This window comes from Psittacula echo (genome assembly GCF_963264785.1).
Source record: "Psittacula echo genome assembly, chromosome: 14".
Taxonomy (NCBI): Eukaryota; Metazoa; Chordata; class Aves; order Psittaciformes; family Psittacidae; genus Psittacula; species Psittacula echo.
The window spans coordinates 12231629-12253603 of NC_137750.1; the positions used below are offsets into that span (position 1 = coordinate 12231629).

At 51.3% G+C, this 21975-nt stretch overlaps 1 protein-coding gene across 1 annotated transcript; it reads left to right on the plus strand.

Annotated features, from left to right (window-relative positions):
* Positions 1–20871: 20871 nt before the first annotated feature.
* On the plus strand, positions 20872–21288 carry PIRT (phosphoinositide interacting regulator of transient receptor potential channels; the record flags this gene model as incomplete). The annotated part of the gene is made up of 1 exon (XM_080629312.1): positions 20872–21288. Exon 1 carries the CDS (start codon positions 20890–20892, stop codon positions 21286–21288), a length of 399 nt encoding a protein of 132 aa, XP_080485438.1. The 5' UTR covers positions 20872–20889.
* Positions 21289–21975: the final 687 nt, after the last annotated feature.

Here is a 21975-nt window from a genome sequence, read left to right on the forward strand (position 1 = left end):
CGTCACAGCTGATTCCAGGAGAGAACGTGCAAGGGAAGAAGGGAGCAAGCAATGAAAGAACAGGACAAAAGAAATTTAAAGGAAAAGGCAAAAAGGCAATTGCAAAGGCAAAGGAAGGGGAAAAAGAAAAACTAAGAACTTTTTTGTAGCTTGCAGTGATTTCCTACAAAGAAGAAAATATTCCCAGGCAAATACCATGTTCTTTGAAAGGTATACACTTTCTCCCATGCTGAGAAGTATTCAAAGCAAGGTTTGCTATCCTGAGATTCAACAGGCAGCCCTATCACAGATCACAGTTGTGCTCAGACCCAGCTAGCTGCCACTCTCTTTTGGTTCCTTCATCTCATTTTCTTTCTGCCCTAACGCTGTTCTTCCCTTCATCCCATTTTCTCTGCATTCCTGTCTTGAGGCATTTCTGCATCCCAATCCCTGTCCTTCAGCTGCCAGGAGAACTGAAGACCAACCACGTCATCCCAGCACAGCCTGCCACCCTCCCCACTGCCTCCAGCTCACAGCAACGCTTTTGCTTTTCTTTTTCACCTACTGATATTTTAGGCTTCCCAAATACAAAACCCGCAGCCAACCCCATGCAGGGGCCCCAGGTGTGTGTGAGCAGATGAAACAGAAACTCACAGCGCAAGTTGCTAAGTGAAAGCAGGCCACAATGATCCACTCCAAAGCATTCTGCTAAGGCATAGCTGACAAAGACCCTTCTGCAAGACAATCTCCAGTGTTTCTCTGAAAGAGCAGCTTGAAGAGCTTCCAGCAATCAGCTGAACAGCTCTGCCCCTGGACTTAGACTATTCCTGACAAAACACCAATTTCCAGCTGAACAAATCTGCTTTCAAGTGAAGATCTCGAAACTTTTCCATGCTCCCTCATGGCAAACATTTAAACAACATTTCTTTTCAATGACTCTTCATTTTTTCACCCAAATTTCCTTGGGAAGCCCTCAACAGAAGTCTGGGAACGCACCCTGTGTGCCTGCCCCGTCCTCCTGACCTTTCTATGTCTTACTCTTCTGTTTTACCAGAAACGGTATCGTCAGATTTAAGGCACCTCTTGTGTGCATCCAAGTTTTGCCCATTTAATATTCATCTTCTGACAACTCTCAGGGTTCAGCTTGTCTCCTAATTAGTTCCTGGCTGCAGTGGAGAGAAATACTGTTGAGAAACCCTGACCTCCCCCCCATGGGATCTCATTTTTCTTTGCTATCGCTAGCTGGAAATTTGGAACAGTGTGATGCTTAATCCTGCTGGCCCTTGCCAATCTTGGCTCCCCATCTCTCTCTAAAGAAACACAAGTGCCTGAACTGCTTTGCTTGCTGAGGGCTGCTCAGAGAAAGCTGTATCTTTCATAACAAAATCACTGCTCACGATGACACAGTAAAACTCTGCAACAGCTCAGCTCCAGAGGGCCTGGGCTGAGTTTTAGTTCTGCTTAGGTCAGGGTGCGTTTGGAGCACCTCTGTGGGAAGGGTGTTCTGGCAGGGATGCTGAGATGGGGACCTCTCCGCTGCACTGTGTTGGTAGTAGAGAGCTGTTCACACTCGTTGTTTATGCTCTCCTTTACTTTTCATTAGTTTGTTAGGGCAAATCTTCTTTCAAGTGTTTTCATTCTCATCAGTCAATAAATGATAAAAATCAGACACGGAATGTTCTAAAAGTGGAACCACAAAAAGACCTATTTCCTGTCAGCCCATATGGTCTCGGCACAGAGAGCTGTATATCCCGGAGGAAAATTAAAGATCTGAAAGAGCATCTGAAAATGCATCAGTTGAGTTTCTCAGCAAATCTGGATTGCACAGACTGAGCCCGGCGTTAGAGGACAACTAAAGATCTCCACCTAGTGACATGGAGGAACAGGACAGCTTGCCGGGTTGCAGTCTTCTCAGGAAAGGCAGGGAGAAGGAGAGGAAAATGGTCTTCAATGAAAGAGCAGGTTTCACATCGGTGCTGTCAGAATGCCTGTCCTGACAACAAGCTCAGTATCGTATCGATGCCATGAACAGCAGCCACCTCTGCAGCTCACAAGGGGGATGCAGGACTTTCATCCCAGGAGCATCCCATCTCCACATGGAGCCTGGCCGCTGCCACAGCAAGAGCCACAACCCGTACAAAAAGGGTTAATGCATGGGCAAGGCTCCATTAGGAGAGCATTAAAATTCCCCTCTCAAAGCCCTAACCCTTACGAAAGTGATCGTGGCCCTGTGTTAACTACAAGCTAATAAATTACACGATACAGTAATGATGGCTTTTGGCTGGGAACCTTTTCACGAGATGACATTTTTCCTATGGATGGGATTACCCATTCTGTTGCAAGTACAAGATAATTGTAATTTCCTGGGCTGCTACAGAACACATAAAGTTTATGGGTAGCATTATTAAAGCTTTCATTTTAGTGGAAAATTATATGTTATGAGCTGGAAGAAAATTAATGGCCATTCTTTTGTGGTTTGCCTACAATTAAATCCCATGGGGGTCTTTCTGTTTCATCCAACACTGGAGATATGCACTTTATTAAAAGCATCACCCCTTCCTTCCAATCACTCAGGGTTGTTTCTTAGTATGTCCTGCTGGGCTCACAGGACTGTGCCACCAGGTTCCCCAGCTCTGCCCTGCTCTCTCTGCACCCAGCCATGAGCAGCGTGCTGCTATGTGATTAGCAAAGAAAGCTGAAAGCTAAAAGGTGATGAAACGGCTGTAACAGGGGGACACAGACATCCAGAGAGGTACCTGGAGGTCATGTATCTCCAGTGCTACAAACACATCCTCATGTTTAGACTTGGGCTGATGTAGGTCCTGTCAGGTAAATCCCAACCTGGACCAGGCTGAGATGCTTTGTCTAAAGGATAGCACTGCTAATTCTCCTTTGCAGGCTTCCTTACAGGCCTGAAGTTTTTAGTTCTCCCAAGAGGAGAACTGATGTTTTGTTTTCCCTCCTCAGATGTAACTCCCAAGATGAGCAATGCCCGATCTCTTTGAAACAAGCTGCTCCTTTTGCTTGCCTGCCTGCTGCTCAAATTTAAGAGACAAACTTAATCATAACCCAGGAGTTTTGCCCCTGTTTCTATCCCACTGTGTTTGCATAGCAGTGCTCACTGTGCAAGCACCATGGATCAATCTAGGGTAGCAGATCTCCATCTTAGAAATAATTGAGGTATAGACATTACGCCTATAATCAGGAGGTATGAAACCTCCACGCTGACTTAGCATCAATCCAGTAGGTATGAGGAACAACAAGGTTGTTAGTGAGCAATGTCTGCATTTCAGCACAGTACTTGCATATCAGGCCAGGACACAGGATATGCAGCTGGGCAGCTAAAACGTACTTGACTCCAGGTCTCCACAGTGTGACTCCATGGTCTCTTGCAGTGACCATTGCCACTGGTTTTCCACTGTGCAAAAACCACTGTGGTTTTCCTGTATGCAAAGAAGAGGATATGAAGAACAAATTTCCTTGGGAGATGCTTCTCGAAAGTATGTCTGACACGTAGGTACAATTTTCTCCCAAATGTAATACCTTGGCCAGTCGGCTCAATGGAATTGACCACAATTAAGATTCATCCAACCTGTTACTTCTTCCACCACGACAGTGCACCTTTGCTTGTTCTGAATTTCAGAAAACACTTTTCTGTTATTTCATAAAGAATAAGTATCAATTATACTTCTATCACCATTCCCACACGTTTGCAGCACTTTGGTTAAAAACTCTGCCCTATCATCAGCTCTGAACTTTGGCTGTTAAGTTTGGTTACAGAATAAAACAGATTTTGATTGCCTTCAGTGCCCCACCAGGGAGAGCTCATGGATCATGTTTTCAGAGGACCCATTAACGTAGGTCAGTGCCTTGCTTCATGCTACGTTTTACCTTTTCTATGATGAACACTGATAGAGAGAAATCGGTGTGAAGTTGCTGATGAGGCTGGAACTGAAGTCATTGCCCACATTTTGACAATAGCTTCTTACCAGTTCTCATTACACAGGGGTGGGTAACTAGATTGAGGTAAAGAGGTTGGGGTAAGAACGTGACTTGACTTGTGAATCCTCAAATCAGGGTGAAGACAGAAAATTGTTTTCTCAGAGAGCCAACAACATCCATAGAATTGGTCCTTATCCAGTAAAGCTGCTTTGCTCTCCCAGTGGTCCGTTCGTATTGACAACAACTCCACCAGGCTCCTCCAACCTGCTTCAGACTTTGCTTTGTGATGCCTGAGAGATATCACAAATAGAAGAGCCTAATGTTGGCTCCTGCTTTGCCAATAGCAGGATCTATGTACCGAAACTTTCCTTACTGCAAAGGGAGCTTGGCTCAAGAAAAATCAATTTTGCTGTGGTCTGCTGAGGCCTCATCACTGCAAGGTTAACGGGTGCTCCTGTTCACCCTGTGGGAGCAGAGCATCCATGTGGGCTGGAGTATGATTCATTAACTGCCCCTCAGATGGCAGCTGGGCTAAAATGATTTGGTTGTGTGTAACTGGAACAGCTCTGTTTCCACACGCATGGTCAGGGAGGTGAGCACAGCTCAACAGGGCCTTGGAACCCCTTTGGAGACGAGAGGCTTTGCTGCAGGACTCTCCCCCCACAACGACTCCTCCGCCTTGAACAGTTGCATTGGGAAAACAGAAAACTTTGCTAAACCCCCCAGCAGAGCCAGGAACAGCGCATCAGACATTGCTCCTCTTCTAGGCTGGAGGCGTAGAATCATAAAGTCACAGAATCAACTTGGATGGAAAAGCCCTTTAAGCTCATCCAGTCCAACCATTGCCCAGCACTGCCAAGGCCACCACTGACCCATGGCACTGAGGCCTCGTCTGCATGGTGTGTGAACACTTCCTGGGAAAGGAAGGATAACTTGGCCCCGCTATCCCTTTGCATCTGCAGCCCATTGCCCCATGGACAGACCCTTGGCTTGGTAGGTCCTGACCACAGGAGAGGTCTGATCTAGGCAGTGTGGGCTATGATCCTCCCTGGAAGAGGTAACCTGTTCCCTTGGAAGAGTGAAAACATCCGTGCAAACCTCACTCACAAGCTATGAGGTGGGGCTGGGAGATCAGGAACCTCAGGTGGGCTTCAAGACCTCAGCACCACAGAAACAACGCGTCACAGTTACAGCACGGGCTGTGGCTGGCAAAGGAAAGTCCTTTGAAGGACCTTTTCAAGGCCAGGGTGGATGGGGTTGGAACAACCCATGGCAGGTTGTTGTAACTGGATGAGCTTTAAAGGTCCCTTCCAACCTAAACCAGGCTGGGCTCTATGATTCTGTGAAGACCAGCATGAAAAACCCTCTGGGTCTGAAGCAAGCAGGAAAGATGTATCAGGCTGGTCTTTATATCCAAATGGACAAAAGGTGCCATAGCTGAGGTCTGTCTGGACAGGGACAGTTGCATCTGCTGAATGATCCCATTCTTTCTGTCATTTCAAATCCTCCTCGCCTTGAAGCCCAAGGGCAGTGGCCATGACCTGAGCACGCTGGGAGCTCTCTCCCCGGTGTGAAGGGACTGGAGTCAGATGTTGTCCCAGCACGTCCCCGTCACAAAGATCTCACCATGGGATTTAGAAATGCCACAGCTGCCACAACAATTAAAAATGCAGACAAGGGAAACAGCATACGAGCAAGCGGGAGAGCAGGGCTGTGTATTTATAGCTGCTTCTGTAGAGCAGATACAATGGATCCATTTGGAGCTGAAATAGACTTAGTGTTATCCTCGTCACAGGATGCCTGGTGCAGACTGCAGATCTCAGCCCCACCATGTACCTGCTCTGGCAAAGTGAAGGTGGGCACAGCACCAGGACAGCCTGCTCTGGAAGGTGTTGGTTGTGGACCAACACGAAGAGGAATTAGAAGTTTTGCAGCCCATGGGAAGTGAGGTCCCTGGGTAGAGATGGGCAGGTAACAGGTCTCATCCTGCTCCACACAAGACGAACAAGGGGGAAGAGGTTGCCTGAACCCAGCCAGACATTTCTAGGGCAGCAAGAAAGGTTGCTTTGCCCTGCCCTTTACTGGAAAGCAGGAACTGCTATTACTCATCAGCAGGGACCTCAAGGCAAAAACCTGTAACAGATTCCGACGACTGATAAATTCATTTCAGAAGGTCATTGTGAAAAGCTTTAGAAAAGTGCAAGCATGTGAAAAAGGGGTTACTGCTCCTCGAACACCTCTGCCTGTTCTCTTCTTGTGTGCTGCTGAATTAGATAGTGAGTGCATAAATGAGGTAAATGAGTTGATCGTGGCTAATGTTATTAGCAGGAGTACCAGAGGAATCAAAGATGATTAACCACTTGTCATAAAGTCTTAACACAGAGGACAGAGAGAATTAATTTGTCCCACTGACCTGCTTTTGGTTTCCACATGGTTCTCAGTGATGCATGTTAGAAACAGAGGAAATAAAGAGGGAGAAGTGGAAATCGAAGGTGATGAAACTGTAAACACATGGAAAACATAAGCCTTGAAGTGATGTTCTAAAAAAGCAGGAAAGAGTAAAGACAGGGCCAGCATCAGAAAGGGGGAGCCAGAGAATTGCCAACCAGCCACCAGCGCTCACCCCTACCCTGAGTTATCCTGACTCCGCAGCACTTCCCAGTTCATTGTGCTCCCCCTTGGGAATCACCGCCCCAGCCAAGCCCTGCTTTGGGCCAGGCTGCATCTCCCCTGGCCACAGACAGATCCTTAGGGCTGGAGCCCTTGTCCTTCCCCAGCCGTGCCTGAGCTTGCCTTTCCCTCAGAGCTGCCTTCTTTGATACAATTAATTTCCCAAAGGAGCTGGAGAGATGGATTGATTCTCCACAGCCACTATGGATTTAATACATGCCATTTATCACCCATCTTGCCGCTCAAACGGAGGGAGTGTGTGCCTGCACAATATACATGCAAACATCTCCATTGCCTTTAGTTAATCCTCTGGCGGCCATCAATGAATACCAGGGACTTGGAAGTCAGTCAGGAAGAATTTTAATAAACAAAGTATTTACGTGAATATTTTTTGTTATTGCTGCTCGGATTCTCACCAGCTCTTCCCATTTAAAAGTGTGTCAGCACGCAGCAGCTCTCTTGGTTTAATTATGTCAGTTTGCTGGAACAGTAGGAACTGTGATGGTTACATCAGTTCTCACTGCCTGGGGAAGGGAATAATACATCAGAGGAAAAGCAGTTATCATCACTCTGATGTAATTGTGTCCTACAAGCTGTGGCCCTTCAAAGCAGGACCTGGGCAGGGTCTTCTGTACCAGGCAGGAAGTAAAGCCACCAGCACTGTGCAATGTATGGTTCGGCTTCTCCAGAAAAGCACCTCAAACCTTGTGTAGGGACCGCAGGATGCTTGGATGGCAGCTGGGCCAAGACTCAAGAGATCCCACGTCTGCTGAAGCCAAATCAGACATCAAGTTTAAGAAGGGTTCAGCACTTACGGGGATGGGCTTTTCCAGTACAAGACCTTGGCATAAAGTAGGTCCCTGAGTACAGACCAAGGCTGCTCTATGTGCAAAACCATCCTATCCAGGACTACAGACGAAGTGTGTGTCTCCACCAGCTCGGTGCTCTTGTATGGCACAATGTTCTTGGCCCAGCAACACTAGCAGGGTGAAATCATTACATCAAATCTAAAGATTTATGTCACCACATGTCTAGTGAGACTTCTTGAGCCCTTGCTTACAGCCACCACCACTTCAGAATGGCCCATGGTGGTGTGCTTCCACACACCCCCCATACTTGAGCCATAACTAGCAGTGGGGCTGTGAGCCCAGGGCTGTCTGGAATGGTGACCCACACATGTTGCTGCTGTGCAAACATGACTGTAAGTCAGTCATCCGACAGCCCATGAACAGCCCAGCACCCGGTGAGCTCTCCTGCATGGCAGAGGACTGCACACCAGGATCTCCCCTTGAGTAGGGATGCTGCTCAGGGTTATTCCTCGAGACTGAGATTCCTTCCCACAACAGATCCTCCGTAAGTGATTGATAGCATGATAAACTTTGGAATCTTAGCTTAGTGATATAAAGGATTGATTGATATGGAATCCTTCAGACATGAACTATTGACCAAGTCTAAGACTAGGAGTGGATCCAGCCACACCTGAGCTCCTCTTTGAGAAGGAGTTTAGAAAGCAAGGGGGTCATTTCTGAACCTCATGACTCAACAGGAAGGTCTCCCTGAGCTTTGTCTGACCCTGTCTTCTCTGCAGTAAATAACCAGGTGTGCCTTGATATCGAATCTTGTTAAATCACTGTCACATCCACCATTGAACTTCCTTAATTTACTACTTCATATCAATAAAGTATATTATTACTTCTGTCTTACCAGTGAAGTGCATGACTCTATCCACAGCGCTGCACCGTCACAAAGCAGGTGAAGATAATTGCCCAGCTTGACCCAGACATTTCACCCATCTCAGCCTGGCCCAGCTGAAACCATTTGCTCTTCCTGAGTCATCAATCACTTCCTCTTTCAGTCTCCTTTTAATTGTCACTCTTAGACCAGTCCCATTTCTGCGGCACAAATGCCTCAATGCAGTTGACTTTCTTAAGCACTGCTCAATATTTCATACAGACTTCTCAATGTCTTAGACTATTCTCAACTAATCTCTTTAATCATGAGCAATTCACTGAGGAAGCCTAAAAAGGTATTTTTTGGTCCTTGTTAGAAGGAGGGGAGCAAAGTTTTGTATAAGGGAAAGATGAATAATGGTCCTTTGATAAGGATATTTGGACAAGCAAGCACAGAGCATCGGTAAAATGCTGCTGCTCTGGAAATCTCTCTGCGAGCTATCAGCAGTTTTCTTCCTACCTGAGCAATGCGCATATTGCAAAGTGCAAGCGAAGACATCCCATGTGTTTATTTGCAAATACAAGCATGAATCACTCTTCCCTAAATGCTCAACTGGCCCAAGGAGCCATGGGATGTGCTGCTGCCTGAGTTTCCATCTGCGGAGGATCTGTGAGCAGCTGCAGCGTGTTGCTCTGAGCAGTTTGTGAGAAACGCTCCTCCAGAGCTTGTGTCTGACCCAGTCCTGAGCCGGGTGTCAAGTCCTGACGAGTGCAGCACGACCCATCAGCACACCCAGCAGGAAAAGCAGCCTCTTTTCTGCTCCCAGACCAGAATTTGCCCCATGCAATCTCTGCCTTGGTCTATGGGATCCAGAGCTACCCAGCTGGCCAGGCACATCCTATTCTCAAACAAGCATGTGAATAAACTTGCATAACCTGAAAGATTTGAGCCCTTTAGAGATCACAGCTCACGTACACCTTGCAGACGTGCCAGCAGCCACTGCCTCTCCCTGGCCTAAGAAAGCATCTCCCCAGGAGGAGGACAAAGGGCTGACTCCATCAATGCTGCCCCTTCTGGTGTGTACCCAGCACCAGGGATGTAGCCGGCACACAGGAAGAGTCCCTGACACCTGCACAGGATGCAGCTCCTTTCAAATCTGGTCCTGTTCTGCATTGCATAAAGAAGGTATAAGAGGACACAGGAAGGTCACCAGCACAGGGCAGGGAGACTGAGACAAGTTTGCAGGAGGAGGGAGAAGAAACATCTCCAGGAATTACAATAAATTGCCACCTTCTTCCCAAAGGCTCCTGGGAACCACTTGAAAAGTGACCTCATTAATGAAGGAGATGGGTTAAAACTCTCTCCACATACTCCACTTAATTGCAATTCTGTCATTCTCGATGAATTCCTAAAGCCATATTGATTATTCAAAGCTCTGGTCAATCGATACAGCAATAAACCAGGTATGCTTAAAGAAGCGATTAAAAAGATAAATACATCAGACACTTTAAAGAAGCCACGTCCTTCTGCAGCCCACTTAGCAAAGAGCAAACAATGAGTAAATATGTTCTAGTGCTCTCATCTAATTGAAGTGGGCAATAGTCGCATAAATTTCTTTTAATCCCTAATGCATGTACAAAGTTTTTCCAAACAGAAATCATCCCGGACACCAATGCTCTCAATTTGCACTGGCTGCTTGCTCCGTGCCCTGCACAAACAACAGTCATGGATGAGCAGGGTAAGAGGCGTTGTGGTCAACAAGTGAGACCATGCGAGGCTCCTGCCCTGGGCGACAGGATAGGGACCAAGGAATCCTGAAGGATAAGTCTGCTTGGGAGGCTACAGAAACATCACAGCACTGGGGCTGAAGATTCCTGATTGCAAAAAGGCAGCTGTGTCCTACTCCATGAGCATGGAGTGAGGTGAAGAGTAGGACATGGAATAGCCCAATTCAGCCCGGGATGGAGCTACATCAGCTGGAGCTGGAGGACCAAACAAGCTCATTCCTCGTCCCTGACTATATCTGTCTTGGTCTCAGAGTGGCTGATCCTCCTCCAGCTATGCTTCTTCTTGAACACAGCATCCCTGCACTGAGCACCCACCGGAGCCTGGAAGGGAGCCCTGCAGTCCGTTGCACCTCCTGCTCCTGGGGGAGCCACATCACACAGCAGCAAGCAGGAGGCAGGGAAAGCTCCTGCCCTCCTCACAGAGACCGCCTCAGCTCTCACCACTCTGTCATCCCGCTGTATTTATGCTATTGCCCGGTAGAAGTGGATCAGGGCAATCATCTTCACTCCTTCATAGCCCAACACCTGATATCCAGCTCCACGACAGGAACTGGTGTTGCTGGAATTTGTTATCACACTGAGGTTACTGGTGCCTCTGTGGGAGATGGGACTTTTCCCTCTGGCAGAGCTTTCCCAACAATGCTCAAGGGCCCAGTTTCCCAGGAACCCCAATCCTGTACCGACAGGGACACTTTGTCTGTCCAGGCCTGAAATCTATCACTGCGGTAACCTGGGTTCAAAGCTCTTCAGGAGGAAATCCCCAGTTCCTCCTCTGGCCAAGGCTTGTTTTCCTTTAGAGAAACAAATGGTGCGGGTTTGTACAGCACATCATGAATTTGGAGCTCAGATCCCCAGGGCTTCTAACTAGAAATGATCCAAGGTAAGGGCTCAAAGCTTGAGGGAGAGGAAGAAAAATCATTTCTGGGCTTGAGGTGGGGTTTTTATACCTATTTTTTTATCAAAACCGGTGTGATTTAACAACTGCAGGCACTGCTGAGCAGCAATAAATAACTAATGTGGAGATCTGGGACATGCTGAGCTCTGTGATTGCATAAATATTCAACCTGCAAAAGAAACAGAAGATTCCAAAGGTGCAAACCTAATTACAGTGTTGTTATCTATCCCCCTGTAGTAATTCAAACCTAAAGAACACTTCCCCATGGGCTGGTGAGGGTCCAGAGTGCACATCTGAGCTGCTGAACCTGGAGAATGCAGCATCCTGCATCGGCTCACCCTCAAACACAGTCTGCTCAGTTACATCAAGGGCATGGCCTTGACCTGCCCTCGGCTGTCCCATGAGAAGAAGATGGGGGCTCATATCCTCTTCCTGGCAAGTGCCTCTTTCCATCACTTGCCAGCTGATAATGCCTTTGCCTTCCCTCTCCTCGCAGCGCCTCTACTGCGTTCCCTGCCATGAAGGCAGGCACAACCTGGCACTGTTGGTAAACTCATCCCATGCTCCTCCAACACCTTCCTGCAGCAACGCTGGGCTGCTCCTGCCACGCTTTCCTCCAGCCCCATCCCCATGCCAGGTTTTCTGGCTGGATTCCCCCACACCATGCACAGTCCGGTGTGGCACAGCTCTCCCCAGCCTTCTGTATAGCTCCTGTGTGGTCAGCTGGAGATGACTTTGTCCTGAAGGCCTAGGAAAGCCGCTGTGGGCTGTGGACAATGCTGGAAGATGCAGCAGGTCCCCTCATTGCTCATTGCTACAGCCAAGGAAAAAACATGTCAGAGCCCTCCATCCACCTCTGGGCCAAGCTGTGCCATGACCAAAGAGCTGCCCCAACCTCACAAGCCCCGCAGCACCAGGGCTCCCACTCAGAGCTACTGAAACCACAGAGCCTGGGTGTGCTATAGGTGCCAATGCAGAGCTGCTCCAGCCAGGAATCGAGGGCCTGCCATGACATTGCTCAGGAAAAGCAATGCCCCGGCCATGCTGACCACATGCTTCAGGGCTGCTGCACATGCCCATGGAGGTGAGCTTTCAATGGCATCCCAGGGGAGGAAGGTGATGTGTGACTGGGGCACCTGCTCAAGGCTCCCTGGTGACTCTTTGGAGCATGCAAGCTCTATTTGCCGTGAGACAAACAACTGGGAGAAGGATGCTCTGCCTGGGGCACTTGGGATGGGGATGCTGGGGAACACAGCAGAGCCTTGCATCCTGCCAGCCCTGTAAAGGCAATGCCCTGCAGGGGCATCGTAGGGTTTGAGAGGGGAAGAGTGTCTGTAAAAGGCTTGTTGGGGTGGAGGCTGCTGTGTTAGAGGCCTGGGGTGGACCCAGCACTCCGGAAGATGCCGATTTGGATTTCACCTGCCTCTGCGCAGCCAGAAGTACCAGAACCGTCCTGGGCTGGGCAACAGCACCATCTACTGCCGCAAGAACCAGCGATGTGCGCTGATCTGCGCCCCGCTCGTCCCCAGCAGCACCGTCCTGCTGAGCACAGCTCCATCCAGTGTGTGTGACCTCTTCCTTGTCCTGCCCATCCCCTGTGACAGCTCCATATGCTTGGGAAGATGGTCTCCTCTCCCACCAGAAAGGGCTGTAGCAGGGCAGATGCTTTTGTAGCAGCATAAATATGCTCCCATTGAGGATAGAGGTATGGGGAGGGTGGTGGGGGCACTCCAGATACAATGCACAGCAGACAGCCAGGAGCTGAGCAGCTTTCCTTTCCTTTCCTCCCTATCCAGCCACCTCCTGAGCAGGTCCCTGCCCTCTTCCATGGAGCAAAATGAAGGAAAACCCTTGGGTTTCTGTATTCAACCCAGATTAAGGGACTGCCTCATGTCATTTTGAGCAGAGTTGGGCTCTGAACAGAAACGTGCCCTGCCCTGACCACAGGTCCCTCCTGTCTGTCTCTTCATTGGTTTTACAGAGCCCAGGGTGGGCTTGCTGGGGCCCATGGAGCCCAGGAGCATTGCTTAGAGCAGGTAACCACTGTGTGAGTCAGTGGTGTCTGCGCGCAGGCCCCTCATACTCACACACCCCTGAGCTCAGTTCTGGCTTCCTGTCTCTCCCACCACACTCCGGCCCTGCAGAAGATGAAGGCATCAGCTTTATTCACAATTTGCTTTCACTGCCTGAGTTGGATGCCTGCAGGTGGTTCTCCTGTATTCTTGAAGCCTCACAGACAGTGAGATTTCAGCTGCCCAGGGGAGCTCTGTGACATTTCTGCAGCCAAAGCCAAAAGCAATGTACTCCTTCCCTCCCCTACCCGGCTCCAGAACACTCAATTTAATAGAACCACAGAATGGTTTCTGTTGGAAGGGGCCTTAAAGCTCATCCAGTTCTAAGCCCTTGCCACGGGCAGGGACCCCTTCCACTGGAGCAGCTTGCTCCAAGCCCCTGTGTCCAACCTGGCCTTGAACACTGCCAGGGATGGGGCAGCCACAGCTTCTCTGGGCACCCTGGGCCAGCGCCTCAGCACCCTCACAGGGAAGAGCTTCTGCCTTACATCTAACCTGAACTTCCCCTGTTTCAGTTTGAACCCATCACCCCTTGTCCTATCACTACAGTCCCTGATAAAGAGCCCCTCTCCAGCATCCCTGTAGCCCCCTTCAGACACTGGAAGCTGCTCTGAGGTCTCCATGCAGCTTCCCTTCTCCAGGCTGAGCAGCCCCAACGTTCTCAGCCTGTCTCCACAGAGGAGCTGCTCCAGCCCCTGAGCACCCTCATGGCCTCCTCTGGACTTGCTCCAACTACTCCATGTCCTTCTTATCATTTGCTGTCACTGTCTTAACCAGATCTCACGGTTCAAAGGGTCTGGCAGGTGAACAAGATCCTTTTTCACCTTTTGTGCTTGCCACGGAGCTGCAACCAGGCCGCGGTGAGCAGCGCAGGGCAACAGGGTTCCCTGGAGAGGGATGTGCTGCGGCTGACACACCCCTCCATGACACACTGGGAGCCGCATCACCCCGACACCGTGTCCTTGCACCTCTGCAAGCCAGACCACGGGGAGGTTTCCACCTCCTGTGCCTGGGGGTGCCTGGAGCTCTCCCTGCCTGCGCTGTCGGTGGCACGCTGTGAGTGATGCTCTGTCCCCGCGGACCCAGCGCATCCACAGCCCCGTCCCCAGGAGGTGGCAGCAAGAGCCCGCGGAGCAGCGGTGCCGGGGCGGGAGGAGCGGGGTGAGACGGGGCTCGGAGCAAGCTGCTCTGGTGGAAGGTGCCCCTGCCCGCGGCAGGGGTTGGAACTGGGTGAGCTTTGAGGTCCCTCCCAACCGAACCCATTCCATGCTCAAAAGCCACCCCTGCCCATGACCTGGCCCCTGCCTGCTCTCTGCCTCCACAGCTTGGTCCTCAGGCACTGCAAGGAGCACGGGGCAAGTTGGGGTTGGGATGAAATGAATAGGACCATGTGATGGGGTAGCTGGTGAAGCACAGGGCCGGATACTCCCCAGCACTGCAGAGGTTCTGTTCAGCCTGGAGGTGGTGCAGAGCCAGGGTGTGAAACGCATCCTGCTGAGGGTGATGAAATGAAGCCTTTTCATTTCTGTTTTTACTTTTTTTTACACCAACTGCTCCTTTAGGCCAAAGAATTTACCCCTTGGAGCTCCATGAGGGAGCCCAAATCCACACAACTCTCCCAGTTCTAAAGAATCTTTTGATGTGTTCAAATAAATGCTCCCTGAACACCCCCAAAAGCATGTGGCTCCTTTGGCTGCTGGTTCCCAGATCAGTGGGAATGGAGCTCCCCCCATTACCCAGGGCTTGGTTGTTGTGCTCATCCAGCTCCCATCAAGAGGGGAGGCCAGGCCACAGGCGAGGAAGCTAAACTCATCCCACCTCTCTGCCTGTGAGCCTGCTGCCCTGGCTGCCTCTTACTGAAGAGCTCCACAGCCTGTCCCATGTCCACCTACCACTGGCCAGAGGTTTCCACAGAGCTGAGCTGAAGGACCCCATGTTGACAGCCCCTGGTCTTCCTGCCTCAACTTCCCACACCTGTAGGAGCTGGTTTCCCCCCATCCTGACCCACAGCCCCTCTGGACACTCCTCCTCTTCCAGCCGCACAGGAAGTGCACCCAGTGCACTACCCCTTTGGGTCATGTCCATCCCCTTAAGAATTCCACAACTGCTTGCCCATCCCATCTCATCCCATCCCATCCCTCTCCTTGACCAGGTCCATGGTGCAGTTTGGGTACCATTACTTACTGCATCAACCCAACAAAGATCCCTTGGGGATGGAGGCAGCCTCATGGGTGCTGGAACCCGGTCCTGGACACCAGTAATGTCTGTGTTGGGCTGGATCCCTTCCCTGCAGCAAGTGGATTCACACTGATGTCAGAGGGTATTAAAGTTTGGCTGTGGCTCTGTGAAAGGAGGCAGGATGCCAGAACCACTTTCCTCTCGCATCCCCCTCGTTGTAATGGAGTCAGGATGCTAATTAATAGCTGGTTGCTCATATCTTGCATTCCTGTAATGTCTCACCAAGGAGCCTCAGAGCATTTTGCAGTCACTACGACTCTTGTTTGGAGAGTGCAGAATTTGCTGTCCAGATGTGATTCAGGAACTTGCTGATGATCCAAGTGTGGATCAGCAGCAGCCCCAATCCTAGATCCCTGCTCCAAGCACCAACCCACCCTGGCACACCACTGCACTGCCTCCCAGACTGCAGCCTACTATAGAGCCCTCCAAGAAGCTGCCTGGCAGACAGCTTTGCAGGGGCCCGAGGCAGGGAAGCAAAGAGTTAAACAATATACTGATAGTCTGGTGAGATCATCAGAGCTGGGATGTGCTCCATTGTTTATTAGACTCAACAGAGCACATTAGACAACATCCAGAGGGATGTGAGGCTTGGGGTGAGCCTGGCTTAGGAGAGTGGGACCTTCTGCTGCCGCCTGTCCCACTGCCCGTGTGGTGGGCAACCATCCCTCACCACTCAACGTAAGTAGGATGGGTTTGGCTCCAGGGTGGTGGGAAAGGATAGGGGATACAGCAGCAGGGCTGGGGGTCATCCTCTTGCTGTGCTCCAAGAAGAGACTTGCAGATGTTCTTTGTTTAGCAAGACCCTGTGTGTGTTGCTGGGACTGCCTAAACTCTGGGCGATGCTGGAAAGCTGCTCCCAAGGGATGCAGGAGGCTGGGCCCAACCCAGCTCTGCTACAGCAGCAAATGGACACTGGCTCCATGATCCGGTGGGGTCTGTGGGTGATGGGAGACCCCCTGACACGTTGTTCCTCCAGCCCTGGTCTCGGAGCAGAGCAGCCAGTGTGCTGGGACAGCCTACACAGCACTGCCAGCCCGATCCACACTGCGGTCAGCAGGGACGTGGGGATGGGAGGACAGGGGATGGGGTGTGAGCACTGATGCCTGGCTCCCTGTCTCCTCCCAGAGCAGAGCCCACTCAGGATCCAACCCCTGGGGCTGACACAGCAGCAGGAAGCCGGATGCTCTGAGACGCCCCTGTGGTGCCTGCAGGAGCCAGTGGCTGGGTTCCTCTGCCAGGAGCTCAGGGGATGTTCAGGGCTGGAGCCTGCCCCACGTCCTGCAGTGAGCAGCCACACACCAGGGACAGCCGGGACAGCAGAGGCTCGGAATGGTGAGTGAGCTCCCAGCGCTCGGTCCTGCCCTCACAGGGAGCGGGGTCCTGTTCCACATCAGCACCTCCCCGTGAGCAGGGCAGAGCCCACCTCCACCAGGGACAGCCTCATTCCCAGGACACTCAGCTTAATAGAACCATGGAATGGTTTGGGTTGGGAGGGACCCTGAAGCTCATCCAGCTCCAACCCCTGCCACGGGCAGGGACACCTTCCACTGGAGCAGCTTGCTCCAAGCCCCTGTGTCCAACCTGGCCTTGGACACTGCCAGGGATGGGGCAGCCACAGCTTCTCTGGGCACCCTGGGCCAGCGCCTCAGCACCCTCACAGGGAAGAGCTTCTGCCTAAGAGCTCATCTCAGTCTCCCCTCGGGCAGGTTCAAGCCATTCCCCTTGGCCTGTCCCTACAGGCCCTTGTCCCAAGCCCCTCTCCAGGTTTCCTGCAGCCCCTTTAGGCACTGGAGCTGCTCTCAGGTCTCCCCTTCAGGAGCCTTCTCTTCTCCAGGCTGCCCCAGCCCAGCTCTCTCAGCCTGGCTCCAGAGCAGAGCTGCTCCAGCCCTCGCAGCATCTCCATGGCCTCCTCTGGCCTCACTCCAACAGCTCCACGTCCCTCTTGTGCTGCTGCCCCAGAGCTCGATGCAGTCCCCCATAGTCAAAGAGTCAGGACTCATAGAATCAGGGCTGTCACCCGATTGAAAATGAGATGGGCAGGCTGAGGACGGAATTGGGAGAGTAAATAGAGCTCTTGCATGGCCAGAAGGACACAGGTCTGTGCACAGGACCAGACCCTTCAGATTGGGCTGTTGCTCCAGTTTTAGTGCAGCTCTGGCCACCACTGCAGCATCACAGAACCTGGGGTGGGATGGGCTGAGGGACCCAGGGCCGAGCCCTTGGGCACTTCTCAGCCCAAAGCTCTCTCCTCAGCACCACCGTGTAACGTCCCCAGGGTCTAGGAGGTACCTGACTGTGTGCTCTGCTGCCTTGGCACTGGTGTCCCCATCAGCACCAGCAAGTGTGCCCCAGTGGGTCTCTGAGCTCAGAAACCAAACATCAGCACACAAAGCTCTGGAAGAGCAAAGGGAGGAGAAACAGAATCCCATAAGTCTCTTCCTTAAGGAGAGGGGAGGAAGAAAACCCTGGTGTTGGCTCCACTGCCAGCAGCACAAACACCAGACATGAAATCCAAGATGTGCTCTGGAGGCATTTTCAAGGCAGTGAGCATCCATCTGCTGACACGCTCCTTACACTGATAATAGTTTAAGAACCTGGGAGGAATCTGATAGCATTATCCTGCCAGGCTGCTCAGGACATCTTCAAGTATGAGCACGTATGTGATGAATTAGGGATGGAGCATGGGCAGAGCAGGAACTGAAATTGCATTAGCTCTCCCCAGAGCTGCAGACACACGCAGTGCTCACAGACAACATCCCAGGCACTCGCAGGGAGTGAAATCCTTCCCTAGCCAACAGTGAGGAAACGTGTGACCAGAGCCATGCTCTGCCAGGAAGTGCTACAGAAATGGTCAATGTCTGGGAATTGTGGTGAGAGGGAAGGGTTTGTCAGAAAACAAAAGGGGGAGGAAACATCCACTCTGGTGCAAGTGCAAACTCGATCGGAAGATGGTGGTTTCTGCAAGAGCCAGACGTTAATGCTCTGCAGGGCTCGGAGTACCCCTGAGTGTGGAGGCAGGGCAGCAGCACACGGGCAAGGCAGGGAGCAGGGTGCCTGAGCGATGGGGCAGCACAGGCTGCATTAGCCTGCTGAGAGATGAGACCTGGGCACTTCTCCAGAGCAGAAAGCAGATTTCCAATCACAAAGCCAAATTAAAATGATACAGCGGCTTGAGCATAAATCTCTCCACAATGGATGTTACAAGGATAAAGCCAAGAAATGCCAGTGACTACGTGGCATGAAATTTCAGGCTTCAGGGAGACCCTAGAGCAGCTCCAGTGCCTAAAGAAACCTAGAGAGGGGCTTTGCCATGGCAGGGGTTGGGACCAGAAGAGCTTTAACGTCCCTTCCAACACAAACCACTCTGGGATTCTGTGATTCCATGAAAGGTTTGAGCTGGAACAGGGGGATCAAAACCCAGCGATGCTATGAGCAAGTCAGATGGCAAACAGGCTGCACACACCAGACAAGCAAGAAGTTATCCAGGATCTGGGCACATCTCTGCAGAGCTGATGGGTTTTCTGGAGGACTGGGCTGATTCCTCTGCAGGCTGCATAGGTGCATAGGTGGAAGCAGAGCATATGTGTTGGTGGAGGCAGATCCAGCCTCAGTGTCTCCTCAGGAACTGCACGTCACTGTCAGTATCTGGTTTTGTCTGAGGAGCCTGTGGCTGCCTGGTGCCACAACTTACAGGAGCAATGAGACGAGCAGAGGAAGTTGTGCCCAATCCCCTGCATGTCCAATGCAGCTGCAGCCATCAAAGCAACATCTCATGGCAGCTCCTACTTCTCCAAACCAAGGGGTCAGCATCCTTCACTGCCATCAGTCCAGCTTGCAGCTCAAAAGAGAAGAGAAAACAGAAACCACAGCCTGTTACTATGCCAAAACTCACCTGCCTTGTCAAGTGCTTGATCACCCCTGATCAAGTGCTGAAGAAGACATATCAGGGTGGCAGAAACATGTCCCGTCTTCTGCTCCGCCTTTCCTGGTTCAACAGAAAGGGGTGAAAGCTGAAGATAGGAAGGATGCAAACCATGACCATTGCTCTTGCCTTTTGATTTTTGCTTGTTGGTCCGAGTCTGGCAAACCTGAAACATCACAAAACACATGGATACCACCAGATCTGCATTTCTGCACCAGTGTCTGTGCTGGGGGGGCTCAATTGAAAAACTACGTCTGTTTCTTCTCAGAATAAATCACAGCCCTTGGCAGGGGACACAGGGTGAAGAATAAAGGAGGTGCTGGCTGGTACCCAGCCATCAGCATCCCTAGATGGGCACTGGGCCCAGTATGAGCCAAATACAAGCAGGTTTCCTTAAGACAGTGCCTGGGGCTGGAGCAGAGTCTCAGATCAAGTGCTTCAGATCCAAGCCCACTTAGACTCAAAGCTCACGTGGTGCAGAGCATCCCCATGTGGGGACAGCTGAGTGTCCATCAGAGGACAGGGCAGTCCCAGCCTTGCTGACACCACTGAGCCCCTGGGAGAAAACCCGGTGGCTCAGGCAGGAGTTTGCTTTGTAGAAATGATGATTCCTGGGTGTGAATCAGCCCCAGCCCCGGTACCTTCATGGGTTCCCCTCTGTGGGCTTCCCAGCAGCAGGGCTGACTGTGCATCAGGAGCACTCCCAGATCCAGCCTCCTGCCTTTGTCTCCTCAGCACAGTCCTAAGGAAATAGTGGTTAATGTAATGCTCAGCCCTTCCCATTTACCAGAATGTTTTCTCCGTGCTAAAGGCGCTTTGTTTCTGGGAAAACGCATTTCCCCCTCGAGTTGGTGAAAAACTAATGTGCTGAAAAGCCACCCTGCTGACCCCACCGTCGCATGTCAGTGTGCTCCTGCTGCTGAGCTCAAGAGCCCTCCCTCAGCATCCTGCCCAGCTTCCAGCTGCAGAAACATTCTCTGTAGAATGGGCATTTCCCCATCTCCCATCTGTGCATTCAAATAGGAAATGAGAAGCTCCTGTGTAGCCACTACTGGAAGGCTGACATGCCGAGGCTGGATGTGGCAGTGAGGAACTGCAAACCCCAGGGCCCAAAGGAAGTGCTCAGCCCATAGGAGGGTGCTTTCTGCTCTCCCACATAGCACACTTATGCCTCAGTTTCCCCACTTGCAAGAGGGAGACATGACCATGTCACAAGGTGCTGAGGTGTATTTGGGATCTGAGAGGGAAAGCGGGTCCAGCGATACAGGCAGCATCACCAGTCCTGTTAGCAGCACCCTGCTACTGCCCTGACAGCAGCCAAGAGCCCTAGGAGGCTCAGGGTAGTGGGTTCCAATGGACATCTGTGGGATCCCACCAGTGAATCCCTGTGGAAGCTGGAAGCTGGTGAGCTGGAAGGTCTAAGGACAGGGACAAGGACTGCAGGAGTCCTACTGTTCATGGGCAGGCAGTGGGACACTGCAGGCATCCGCATCCCAGCCTACCTGCAGAACCCTGTTGCCTATTTCTACATCTCACTGCTCTCATAGGTGTGATGTTCTCTCCCTACAGTGCCCACAAAGCCTTCTCCACCTTCATTTGACTTGACACTGATTAATGACCAAACAGAAAGCACCCAATCCATCCTCCACCACTACCCCTGCTCTGCTTTTTCTCTTTTGTCCATCTCAGGTCTCCTCTCCAGATCCTGTCCCCATGGAAATTCCCCCTAAGAGCCCTGATGGGAGTCAGAAGTCTCCTCAGTCCAAGGAGTTGCTGACCAGTAACACAGCCAGCACCCTCTGCATCAGCTCCCGGAGCGAGTCTGTCTGGACCAACACATCCAGAAGCAAGTGGAACATATACCACAAGCCAGTCATTGTCATGTCTGTTGGAGCAGGCGTCTTCCTCTTCGGGGTGGTCATCACCAGCCTGACTTGCATCCAAAGCAACAACAAAAAATTCTACAAGATGTGTGGTCCGGCTTTCCTGTCCCTGGGACTGATGCTCCTTGTTTGTGGCCTGGTCTGGATCCCCATTATCCGGAAGAAGCAGAAGCAAAGACAGAAGTCAAAGTGTCTGCAGACCCTCAGGTCCTTCTTCTTTAACCGCTGAGGGCAGCCCAGGACCTTCCCGGGAAGGCTCCCCTCCTCTCTACCCACATCTGTTGGTCAGCTGTAGTAAGAACTGTGTCCCTGTACTCTCCGAGAGGATTTCATCCCATTAAGTCTCTTCCCTACAGATGAAAGGCACTGTATCAGTCTCCAGTGGGAAAATGAACTTTGTATTTCATCCAAGTAACCCCAGAGAAAAAGAGATCAGGATTTTGCAGCTGAGGCCCTCATGGCAGGTTCCAAGCTCTCTGCATCACCCTCCTGTGCAATGATCAACCCAACATCACATCCTGGGGAAAGCAAAGCTCCCAAGTAACCTGCTTGCACCCAGCAGCTTCTGCAAGATGCATCAGCAGAGAGGAACCAACCGGCTACCGAGTGTGAGTGAAGCCTGGTGTGAACATTGCTGACTGCAAACTGCAGCTCAGTTGTAGAAGCTGGGAGGCCAGAGATGGTTCATCCAGGGTCAGCACAGAGGAGAAGCAGGACAATGTAGTTCCAGAGCACTTTGTAGCAGAGGAAGCCGCCAGAACAGGCAGCACCAAAGCTCAGGAGGACCAGACATGGTGCCCATGGACAATGTCCTGTCACTGATGTGTTACAGCTGCTGGCTGAGACACGGCTGCAAACTGGAGCTCACTCCTTGCTCAGCGTGGAGCATTCACAAGCTTTATTTATTGCTCCAAAG